Below are 12960 nucleotides of genomic sequence, written 5' to 3' on the forward strand. Positions count from 1 at the left end.
ATCAAAAAATACAGTAAAGTTTCAGGATATAAAATCAATGTCCACAAGTCAGTAGCCTTTGTGTACACCAATAACAGTCAAGATGAGAAGCTAATTAAGGACACAACTCCCTTCACCATAGTCTGAAAGAAAATGAAATACCTAGGAATATACCTAACGAAGGAGGTGAAGGACCTCTGTAAAGAAAACTATGAACTCCTCAGAAAGGAAATAGCAGAGGATATTAACAAATGGAAGAACATACCATGCTCATGGATGGGAAGAATCAACATTGTTAAAATGTCTATACTTCCCAAAGCAATCTACCTATTCAATGCCATTCCTATCAAAATACCAACATCGTACTTTCAAGATTTGGAAAAAATGATTCTGTGTTTTGTATGGAACCGGAAAAAAACCCGTATAGCTAAGGCAGTTCTCTGTAACAAAAATAAAGCTGGAGGCATCAGCATACCAGATTTTAGTCTGTACTACAAAACCATAGTGGTCAAGACAGCATGGTACTGGCACAAAAACAGAGACATAGACACTTGGAATCAAATTGAAAACCAAGAAATGAAACTCACATTTTACAACCACCTGATCTTTGATAAACCAAACAAGAACATACCTTGGGGGAAAGACTCCCTATTCAATAAATGGTGTTGGGAGAACTGGATGTCTACATGTAAAAGACTGAAACTGGACCCACACCTTTCCCCGCTCACAAAAATTGATTCAAGATGGATAAAGGACTTAAACTTAAGGCATGAAACAATAAAAATCCTCCAAGAAAGCATAGGAGAAACACTGGAAGATATTGGCCTGGGGAAAGACTTCATGAAGAAGACTGCCATGGCAATTGCAACAACAATAAAAATAAACAAATGGGACTTCATTAAACTGAAAAGCTTCTGTACAGCTAAGGAGACAATAACCAAAGCAAAGAGACAACCTACACAATGGGAAAGGATATTTGCATATTTTCAATCAGACAAAAGCTTGATAACTAGGATCTATAGAGAACTCAAATTAATCCACATGAAAAAAGCCAACAATCCCTTATATCAATGGGCAAGAGACATGAATAGAACTTTCTCTAAAGATGACAGATGAATGGCTAACAAACACATGAAAAAATGTTCATCATCTCTAAATATTAGAGAAATGCAAATCAAAACAACCCTGAGTTATCATCTAACCCCAGTGAGAATGGCCCACATCACAAAATCTCAAAACTGCAGATGCTGGCGTGGATGTGGAGAGAAGGGAATACTTTTACACTGCTGGTGGGACTGCAAACTAGTACAACCTTTCTGGAAGGAAGTATAGAGAAACCTCAAAGCACTCAAGCTAGACCTTCCATTTGATCCTGCAATCCCATTACTGGGCATCTACCCAGATGGAAAGAAATCCTTTTATCATAAGGACACTTGTACTAGACTGTTTATTGCAGCTCAATTTACAATCGCCAAAATGTGGAAACAGCCTAAATGCCCACCAACCCAGGAATGGATTAACAAGCTGTGGTATATGTATACCATGGAATACCATTCAGCCATTAAAAAAAATGGAGACTTTACATCCTTCATATTAACCTGGATGGAAGTGGAAGACATTATTCTTAGTAAAGCATCACAAGAATGGAGAAGCATGAATCCTATGTACTCAATTTTGATATGAGGACAATTAATGACAATTATGGTTATGGGGGGGGAAACAGAAAGACGGAAGGAGGGAGGTGGGCGTGGCCTTGGTGTGTGTCACATTTTATGGGGGCAAGACATGATTGCAAGAGGGACTTTACCTAACAATTGCAATCAGTGTAACCTGGCTTATTGTACCCTCAATGAATCCCCAACAATAAAAAAAAAAAAGATGAAAAAAAGAACAAAAAAAGAATAATAGAAAAGTTTCAGAAGAAAAAAAAATATTACAAACATGCTTATGATGCATAGGAAGATGGAAAAATTTGGACTGTAACTGCACATGATATGTAATCCCAGCTCTTCTAATTTACAGCCAGTTAAAAATGACAATATCCAAAGTATTTTAAAATGGTATACGACTCACTGGTGATTTTCTACTTAAATAAATAGGAAAATCTGCATTTTAATGTCACATTGAATTTCAATACTTTTCGATCCAAGAAAAAAAACTGAGGCATGATCATGAGTTCAGGATTATATATATTACAATTTGACTTGTTATAATACATTTGTGGCTTTATGATAAAAATAACTCAGGGACATATGGAATTCAAGCTAATTTGAGTAACTGTCACAAGAGAAAAAAAGCATTAAATGCATTTCTGAAATAAGTATTTTCATTTAATTTCAGAATCTCAAAACAGCGTTAGACCTTGGCCTTGTTTAAAAAAAGTTTAGTTAAACACTAAGCTTGCTAAAAAACCTCCTTGAAAGGTTTAAACACAATTGATATAGAAAATGCTTTCCCTCTAATCTCAGTCTTACATAAATGGAAGAGGTGAGGGAGAAAAGGTAGACAATTTCTTTAGCAGCATATATGGCTAAATCCATCAACCACCTTAAACTATAATGTCCATTATTGACCCCATTAAAAAGAACTGGGCAAATATCAAAAGTTACCCATTTCATAAACCAAAAGACAATAATTTTAGGGTTATAGTAAGTAAAATATTTTTGAGACACTTCAAAAACTTTTAACTATAATCTAGAGGAATCTTCTCTTCATTGTAAGAAAGAAAGACATAATAGAAAGTAAAAGACATTTAAACTAAACTGATTTGTAATCCTCTTTGAACAAAAGAAATGGAAAATAATGGTTGATTAGCTAAGCTTTGTGCTCTAACCAAACTAGTTAATTATAGTGATTTTAAATGGCATCAGCCCATCTGACTGGGCAGACTGACAGTTCTGAATACTTTTGCAATAATTTCTTTAACGCAAAGACACTAAAATGATCCGGTCATGCAATGTTCATCTTATGCATTTTGCATCTCTTTGCCAATCTTGTAGCTAAGGATCTTGTTCCAATCAATCTTAGTGCGCGTAACTGGCAACTGTCGACTTAAGGCTTTGAAAGTAGTGTCCGACATCGTCTGATAATTTTCACTGATGGCAGTCTGGTATTCGTTCTCTGCAGCTTCTACAATCTTTATAAATTCTCTTGCTGTTTGCACTTCATTAGACACTGTTAGAGAATCTTGTATATCTTTATGACTCACTAGCTGAACATTACCATCTTCATAATAATGAACCTGAATTTTCAAGATGCCAACCACCTGAGTGGTTGATGGAGTGATTGTAAACTTCCACTCTGACCTCCAACGACCATTCCAAAAGTTTTTTGCTTGGAACTGATGGCTTTCTATGCATGCAATAATGGTTTGCTGTCCATCTATTTTTTTACCATACACAGTGCAGACCCCGTTTGGGTAATGTTCTTTTACATAAGCTCGCAAAGCAGTTTCTACTGAAGTTCTCCAGGATTCAATTGCATTTTCTGCTTCATAGGGTCTTGGGTCAGTTGCTTCCTTTCTTAAGTGATCAAATTTGAAACAAATTCTGTTTTTTGGATCCAAAAATTTTCCATTTCCCAAGTCGCCATGTTCTGTTATCAATACCTGATTTTCATAACCTTCAATTTTCACTGGAGTAAACTGGTCCAAGTTATACTGTGCAAAAGCATGGGCTGCTCCTTCCCTGAGAAGATTGTCATTATTAAGCAGTAACCGAACATCATTAAACACCTCATTAAATTCTCCAGGAGGGGCATGAATGATGAATTTTGCTGCTATACGTACCTTCTCTTCATCAGACAACTGCTCCTCCAGATCCGCCATCTTCCTTCTCAAAAATGATGAGCATTTTTTCATGTGTCTGTAGGCCATGCACCTGTCTTCTTCAGAGAAGCATCTGTTTGTTTTTTGCTTAGTAATAAGTTTGAGCTCTCTGTGGATTCTGATTATTAGACCTCTGTCAGTAGTATAACTTGCAAAAATCCTCTCCCATTCTGACAGCTGTCTATTTGCTTTACTTAGTGTGTTCTTGGCAGTGCAGAAGCGTTTTAATTTGATCAGATCTCAGTAATGTATTTTTTATGTTGCTTAAATTGGCCCAGGTGTCTTCCTCATGAAGTATTCTCCTAGGCCAATTTTTCAAGTGTTTCCCCTGCACTCTCTCTAAGAATATTTATAGTTTCATGTCTTAAGTTTAAGTCCTTTAACCAGTGAGAGTCAATTTTTGTTAGAGGAGAAAGGTGTGGGTCCAGTTTCAGTCTTCTACAAGTTGCCAGCCAATTCATCCAGCACCATTTATTGAATAGGGAATCTTTCCCCAAATTTATATTTTTAATAGGCTTATCAAAAATCAAATGATGATAGGTGCCTGGGTTCAGCTCTTGGTCTTCAATTCCATTCCATACATCTACCTCTCTATTTTTGTGCCATCAAACCATGCTGTTTTGATCACTATCAATTTATAATATAGTCTAAAGTCTGGAAGCATGATTCCTCCCTATTTGTTTTCAATTCTGAGTAATGTCTTGGCTATTCGAGGTTTTTTCTGTTTCCATATAAAACGAAGTACTAATTTTTCCAGGTCTTTAAAATATGAGAGAGGTGCTTTAATAGGGATTGTGTTAAATCTGTAAATTGCTTTAGATAGTATAGACATTTTAACAATGTTGATTCTTCCCAGCCATGAGCATGGTATATTTTTCCATTTGTTAACATCTTCAGCTATTTCTTTTCTCAGAGTTTCTTAGTTCTCTTTATAGAGATCTTTTACATCCTTAGTTAGATACACAACTAGATATTTCATCTTCTTTGGCACTATTGTAAAGGGAATAGAATCCTTGATTGTTTTATCCCCTTCACTATTGTTGTTGTATGTAAAGGCTACAGATTTGTGAGTGTTAATTTTGTATCCTGAGATGTTACTATATTCCTTGATCACTTCTGGAAGTTTTGTAGTTAATTCCCTGGGGTTTTCCAGATATATAATCATATCGTCTGTGAAGAGTGACAGGTTGATCTCCTCTGGTCCTATTTGGATCCCCTTGATTGCCTTCTCTTGCCTGATTGCTGTGGCTAAGACTTTCATTACAATGTTAAAAAGCAGTGGAGACAATAGGCATCCTTGCCTGGTTCCTGATCTGAGTGGAAGTGATTTCAATTTTACTCCATTCACTATGATATTAGCTGTGGGTTTGCTGTAGATGGCCTCTATCAGTTTAAGAAATGTTCCTTCTATACCTATTTTCATAAACATTCTGATCAAGAAAGGATGCTGGATCTTGTCAAAAGCTTTTTCTGCATCTATTGAGAGAATCATATGGTCTTTGTTTTTTAATTTGTATATGTGATGTATTATATTAATGGATTTACATATATTGAACCATCCTAGGGATGAAACCGACCTGATCGTGGTGTATAATTTGTTTGATGTGTTGTTGGATTCTGTTTGCTAAGATCTTATTGAATATTTTTGTATCAATATTTATTAGAGATATTGATCTATAATTTTCTTTTCTTGTTGGGTCTTTTTCTGGTTTGGGTATCAGGGTGATATTTGCTTCATAAAATGAGTTGGAAAGTATTCCTTCTTTTTCTATGTTATGGAAAAGATTAAGTAATATAGGTACTAGTTCCTCTTTAAAAGTTTGGTAGAATTCTAATGTGAAGCCATTTGGTCCCGGGCTTTTCTTTTTGGGGAGATTTCTTATAGTTGATGCTATTTCAGAGCTTGTTATAGGCTTGTTCAACATTTCCACTTCTTTCTGGCTAAGTCTAGGAGGGTGGCATGTTTCCAAGTATTGATCTATTTCCTTCAGATTTTCATACTTCTGACAGTAGAGTTTTATGTAGTATTCATTAAGGATTTTTTGAATTTCTGAGGAGTCTGTTGTTATTTGGCCTTTATCATTTCTGATTGATGAAATCAGGGATTTTACTCTTCTACTTCTGGTTAGGTTAGCCAAAGGTTTATCTTTTTTATTGACCTTTTCAAAAAACCAACTCTTTGATTGGTTGATCTGTTGTATGATTCTTTTGTTTTCAATTTCATTTAGTTCTGCTCTAATTTTAGTTATTTCTTTTCTTCTGCTGAGTTTAGGGTTGGAAAGTTCTTCCTTTTTCAGTTGCTTGAGATGTCCTATTAAGTTATTGACTTCCTCTCTTTCCGTTCTCTTGAGGAAGGCTTGCAATGCTATAAATTCCTCTTCCTCTTAGGACTGCCTTTGCAGTATCCCAGAGGTCCTGATAGTTCGTTTCTTCATTATTGTTTTGTGCCAAAAATTTGGTAATTTCCTTCTTAATCTCGTCTATGACACAGCATGAGGTTATTTAGTTTCCATGTTTTTGTATGTGTGTGGAGATTCCTGTTGTTACTGAGTTCAACTTTTATTGCATGATGATCCGAGAAAACATAAGGAATGATTTATATCCTTTTAAATTTGCTGAGGTTAGACTTGTGACCTAAGATGTGATCAATTTTGGAGGAAGATCCATGGGCTGATGAGAAGAATGTGTATTCGGTTTTGTTAGGATGAAATGTCCTATAGATGTCTATTAGATGCAAATGTTGAATGGTTAAGTTTAATTCTAAAATTTCTTTGCTTAGCTTCTTTTTTGAGGATCTATCCAACACTGCCAGAGGATTGTTAAATTCTCCAACAACAATGGTGCTGGGGAAAATCAAGTTGCTCATGTCAGTTAGAGTTTCTCTTATAAATTAGGCACATTCTGGTTGGGGGCATAAATGTTGATAATTGAAATCTCATCATGTTGAGTGTTGCTCTTAAAAAATAAGAAGTGACCATCATTGTCTTTTTTTACTTTGATTGGTTTAAAGCCTATTGTATCTGTGAAGAAAATTTTTCTGATTTCCATTGCCTGAATTGTAGATGACCATCCCTTCACCCTGAGTCTATGTTTATCTTTTAAGGTATAGTGAGATTCTTGAATGCAGCAGATATCTGGCCTGAGTTTTTTTATCCAGTCAGCCAACCTGTGTCTCTTTAAAAGGCAATTTAAGCCATTCACATTAATTGAGAGTAATGATAAGCCAGACAGAGTTTTGGCTATCGAGTTTTTTGAAAGTCCAGTGGACATTTTTAATCCTTTTGCCACTGTGGAAGTTGGAATTTGATCAAAAGTTTCTGAGTGAGTTTACTTTGGTGGTGGAAGATTCTGTTGTTCATTATGGAGGATAGGTCTGAGAATATCCTAAAGAGCTGGTTCAGTTATGGAAAATTTCTTCAACATGTGAATTTCATTAAAGTATTAATTTCTCCATCCTAGATGAAACTCAGTTTAGCTGGATACAGGATCCTGGGTTGAAAGTTATTTTGTTTAAGGAGATTAAAGGTCAATGCCCACCATCTTCTGGCTTGAAAGGTTTCAGCAGAGAGATCTGCAGTCATTCTAATGTTCTTGTACGTTATGGTTTTCTTACGTCTTATAGCTTTCAGAATTTTCTCCTTCATATTACCTTTTGCAAAGTTAATTATAATGTGTCTATGAGAATTTTTATCTGGGTTGAGTCATGCCAGTGTTCTAAAACTGTCTGATATCTGAATTTCAGAATATCTGGGCATGTGTAGAAAATTCTCTTTAATTATTTCCTGAGCAAAGCATCTGTATCCTTCACAGCAACCACATCACTTTCAGGTATCCCTATAAGGCGGATATTAGATCTCTTCAAATTATCCCAGAACTCTCTCAGAGAATGATCCGTTTTTGTTCTCCACTTTTTTTCCTCTTTGAGTGTTTGGAAGCATTCAAAATCTTTCTCTTCAATGGCATAGATCCTTCTTCTGCCCGCTCCATTCTGTTACCGAGGGATTCTAGCATATTTTTTTAGATCTTTGAGGACTGCAAATTCTTGCTTCAATGTGTCAAAATCTTTGGTCATTTTGTCTTTAAATTCATTGAATTCTTGAGACATATATTGAATTTCTTTTTCTTTTTTTCTTATATATATATATATTTATTCAGATTAATATGAAGGTACAAATGATTATGTTATATTGTTTGTCTTTCTTTTTTTTTTTTTAAATCATACCTGTGTAGATTAATGCGAACATGGGGCATGATACACTGGTTTTATTGACCGTTTGATACATTTGCATCACACTGGTTAACATAGCCTTCCTGACATTTTCTTATTGTGTTAAGACATTTATATTCTACATTTCCTAGGTTTCATATATACACTTGTAAGATACACTGCAGGTATAATTTCACCAATCACTCTCCCTTCGCCCATCCTCCCCCGTCTCTCCCCATTCCCCCTATTCTTAGGTTATAATTGGGTTATAGCTTTCAAGTGAAAGCCATAAATTAGTTTTCTAGTAGGGCTGAGTACATTGGACACTTTTACTTTCATACTTGAGATACTTTACTAAGAAGAATATGTTCCACCTCCATCCATGTAAACATGAAAGAGGTAAAGTCTCCATCTTTCTTTAAGGCTGCATAATATTCCATGGTGTACATATATTACAATTTATTAACCCATTCATGGATCGATGGGCACTTGGGCTTTTTCCATGACTTAGCAATTATGAATTGGGCTGCAATAAACATTATGGTACAAATATCTTTGTTATAATGTGATTTGGGGGCTGTTGGGTATACACCTAGAAGAGGAATTATAGTATTGAATGGCAGATCTATTTTTAGATCTCTAAGTGTTCTCCAAACATATTTCCAAAAGGAATGTATTAATTTGCATTCCCACCAGCAGTGTAGAAGTGTTCTCTTTTCTCCACATCCACACCAACATCTCTAGTCTTGGGATTTTGTGATACGGACTTATCTTACTGGAGTTAGATGATATCTCAAAGTAGTTTTGATTTGCATTTCTCTGATGATTAAAGATGATGAGTATTTTTTCATATGTTTGTAGACCGTGTGCCTGTCTTCTTCAGAGAAGTTTCTCTTCAAGTACCTTCCCAGCCTGTGATGGGATCACTTGTTCTTTTCTTTCTTATATGTTTGAGTTCTCTATGGATTCTGGTTATTAAAGCATTGTCGGAGACATAACCTGCAAATATCTTCTCCCATTCTGAGGGCTGTTTGCGTGCTTTACTTACTGTGTTCTTGGCTGTGCAGAAGCTTTTTAGTTTGATCAGGTCCCAGTAGTGTATTTTTTAAGCTGCTTCAATTGCCTGGGGGTCCTCCTCATAAAATACTCGCTCAGACCAATTTCTTCAAGGGTATCCCCTGCACTCTCTTCTACAATTTTTATAATTTCAAGTCTTAAGTTTAAATCTTTTATCCAGTGAGAGTCTATCTTAGTTAATGGTGAAAGGTGTGGGTCCAGTTTCAGTCTTCCATAGGTTGCCAGCCAGTTCACCCAGCACCATTTGTTAAATAGGGAATCTTTTCCCCACTGAGTGTTATTACTTGGCTTCTCAAAGATCAAATGACAGTAAGTAGCTGGACTCATCTCTTGGTTCTCTATTCTGTTCCAGACATCAACTTCTCTGTTTTTGTGCCACTACCATGCTGTTTTGATCACTATAGATTTATAGTATAGTCTCAGGTCTGGTAGCGTGATTCCGCCTGCTTTGTTTTTATATTTGAGTGATGTATTGACTATTTGAGTTTTTTATGATTCCATATAAAACAAAGTATTATTTTTTCAAAATCTTTAAAGTATGACAGTGGAGCTTTAATAGGGATTACATTAAAATTGTATATTGCTTTGGGTAATATGGATATTTTAACAATGCTGATTCTTCCCAGCCACAAGCATAGTATGTTTTTCCATTTGTTAACATTTTCAGCTATTTCTTTTCTTAGAAGTTCATACTTCTCTTTATAGAGATCTTTCACGTCCTTTGTTAGATAAACTCCCAAATATTTCTTCTTCTTTGGCACTACTGTGAATGCAATAGAGTCCTTATCTGTTTTTAAAGTTTGACTATTGTTGGTATATATAAAGACTACTGATTTATGAATGTTGATTTTGTAACCTGAGATGCTGCTGTATTCCTTGATCACTTCTAAGAGTTTTGTAGTAGAATCCCTGGTGTTTTCCAGATATACAATCATATCATCTGTGAAGAGCGAAAGTTTGATCTCTTCTGACCCTATATGGATGCCCTTGATCGCCTTTTCTTCCCTCATTGCAGTGGCTAAAACTTCCATTACAATGTTAAAGAGCAGTGGAGACAATGGGCAGCCTTGTCTGGTTCCTGACCTGAATAGAAATTATTTCAATTAAACTCCATTCAATACGATATTGGCTGTGGTTTTGCTGTAGATAGCGTCTATCAGTTTAAGAAATGTCCCTTCTATACCAATTTTCTTAAGTGTTCTGATCATGAAGCATGCTGGATATTATCAAAAGCTTTTTCTGCATCAATTGAGAGAATCATTTGGTCTTTGTTTTTTAATTTGTTTATGTGCTGAATTATACTTATAGTTTATGTGTATTGAACCAGCCTTGAGACCCTGGGATAAAATCGATTTGGTCATGATGTATAATTTGTTTGATGTTTTGCTGGATCCTCTTTGTTAAAATCTTGGTGAATATTTTTGCATCTATATTCCTTAGTGATATTGGTGTGGAATTTTCTTTTCTTGTTGGGTCTTTTCCTAGTTTGGGGATCAGGGTGATGTTTGCTTCATAGAACGTGTTGGGTAGTCTTCCTTCTTTTTCTACATTTTGGAGCAGGTTGAGTAATATAGGTACTAGTTTCTCTTTAAAGGCTTGGTAGAATACTGACATGAAACCATCTGGTCCCGGGCTTTTCTTTTTAGGGAGATTTTGTATGGTTGATGCTATTTCAGAACTTGATAGAAGGCTGTTCAACATTTCCACTTGATTCTGGCTAAGTCTTTGAAGGTGACATGCTTCCAAGTATTGGTCAATTTCCTTCAGATTTTCATATTTCTGAGAATAAAGTTTCTTGTAATATTCATAAGGATTTTTTGGGTTTCTGAGGAGTCTGTTGTTACTTCATCTTTGTCATTTCTGATTGATGAGATTAGAGATTTTACTCTTTTTTACCTGGTTAGGTTAGCCAAAGGTTTATCTATTTTATTGACCTTTTCTAAAAACTAACTTTTGGATTTATTGATCTGTGGTATAATTCTTTTGTTTTCAATTTTATTTAATTCTGCTCTAATTTTGGTTATTTCTTTTCTTATACTGGGTTTGGTGTTGGAATGTTCTTCCTTTTCCAGTTGCTTGAGATGTCTTATTAAGTTGTTAACTTCCTCTCTTTCCATTCTCACGAGGAAGGCTTGCAGTGCTATAAACTTCCCTCTTATGACTGCCTTTGTGGTATCCCAGAGGTTCTGATAATTTGTGTCTTCATAGTCGTTTTTTCCCAAAAATTTGGCAATTTCCTTGTTAATCTCATCTATGACCCAGCTATCATTCAGCATAAGGTTATTTAACTTCCATGTTTTTGCATGAGTATGCAGATTCCTGTTACTGAGTTCAACTTTTATTCCATGATGGTCCAAGAATATGCATGGAATAATTTCTATTCCTTTAAATTTACTGAGGTTAGACTTGTGACCTTAGATGTGATCGATTTTGGAGTAAGTTCCATGGGCTGATGAGAAGTATGTGTATTCAGTTTTGTTTGGATGAAATGTTCTGTAGATGTCTGCTAAATCCAAATTTTGGATGATTAGGTTTACATCTAAAATTTCTTTGCTCAGCTTCTTCTTGGAGGATCTATCCAACATTGCCAAAGGAGTGTTAAAATCTCCAACTATTATTGAGCTGGGAGAAAAATCAAGTTGCTCATTTCTGTTAGAGTTTCTCTTATAAATTGAGGTCCATTCAGGTGGGTCCATAAATATTACTAATTGAAATCTCATCATGTTGAGTATTACCCTTAACAAATATGAAGTGACCATTCTTATCCTTCCTTACTTTTGTTGGTTTAAAGCCTATTGTGTCTGTAAATAGAATTGCAACACCTGCATTTTTCTGATTACCATTTGCCTGAATTATGGACGACCATCCTTTCACCCTGTGTCTATATTTATCATTTAAGGTAAGATGTGATTCTTGTATGCAGCAAATATCTGGTCTGAGTTTTTGTATCCCGTCAGCCAACCTTTGCCTCTCTAGAGGACAGTTTAAGCTGTTCACATTAATGGAAAATATTGATCAGTCTGGTAAAATTTCGGGTATCGAGTTTTTCGAAAGTCCTGTGGACATGTTTAATCCTTTTGCCACTGTGGAAGTTGGAGTTTGATCAAAAGTTTCTGTGTGAGTTTACTTTTGTGGTAGAAGATTGGGCTGTTGATTATGGAGGATAGGTCTGAGAATATCTTGAACAGCTGGTTTGGTTATGGCAAATTTCTTCTACATATGAATGTCACTAAAGTATTTAATTTCTCCATCATAAATGAAACTCAGTTTAGCTGGATACAGGATCTAGGGTTGAAAGTTATTTTGTTTTAGGAGATTAAAAGTCAATGACCACCGTCTTCTGGCTTGAAAAGTTTCAGCAGCGTGATCTGCAGTCGTTCTAATATTCTTCCTTTGCAGGTTATGGCTTTCTTATGTCTGGCTGCTTTCAGAATTTTCTCCTTCATATTAACTTTAGTGAAGTTAATTATGATATGCCTGAGGGATGTCTTATTCGGGTTAAGTCATTCTTGGGTTCTGAAACTGTCTGCTATCTTAATTTCAGAATCTCTTGGCATGTCTGGAAAATTCTCTTTCATAATTTCATTTAGAAGGGCTTCTGGGCCTTGTGAGGCTGCCTCATCACTTTCAGGGATTCCAATGGGGCAGATATTAGCCTTCTTCAAATTATCCCAGAGCTCTCTGAGAGAATGATCAGTTTTTGCTTTCCATTTCTCTTCTTCTTTGAGAGCCTTCTCTTCAAAGTCTTTGTCTTCAATGTCAGAAATCCTTTCTTCTGCTTGCTCCACTCTGTTACTGAGGGATTCTACTATATTTTTCAGATCTTTGAGGGCTGCAAATTCTTGCTTCAGTACCTCAAAATCCTTGGTGG

At 35.6% G+C, this 12960-nt stretch overlaps 1 protein-coding gene across 1 annotated transcript; it reads right to left on the bottom strand.

Annotated features, from left to right (window-relative positions):
• Positions 1-2151: 2151 nt before the first annotated feature.
• Positions 2152-3813, bottom strand: LOC128589899 (F-actin-capping protein subunit alpha-2-like). Its single transcript, XM_053596761.1, has one exon. The coding sequence runs from the start codon at positions 3803-3805 to the stop codon at positions 2945-2947; it is 861 nt and encodes a 286-aa protein (XP_053452736.1). The 5' UTR covers positions 3806-3813; the 3' UTR covers positions 2152-2944.
• Positions 3814-12960: the final 9147 nt, after the last annotated feature.

This window comes from Nycticebus coucang, chromosome 7 (genome assembly GCF_027406575.1).
Source record: "Nycticebus coucang isolate mNycCou1 chromosome 7, mNycCou1.pri, whole genome shotgun sequence".
Lineage (NCBI taxonomy): Eukaryota > Metazoa > Chordata > Mammalia > Primates > Lorisidae > Nycticebus > Nycticebus coucang.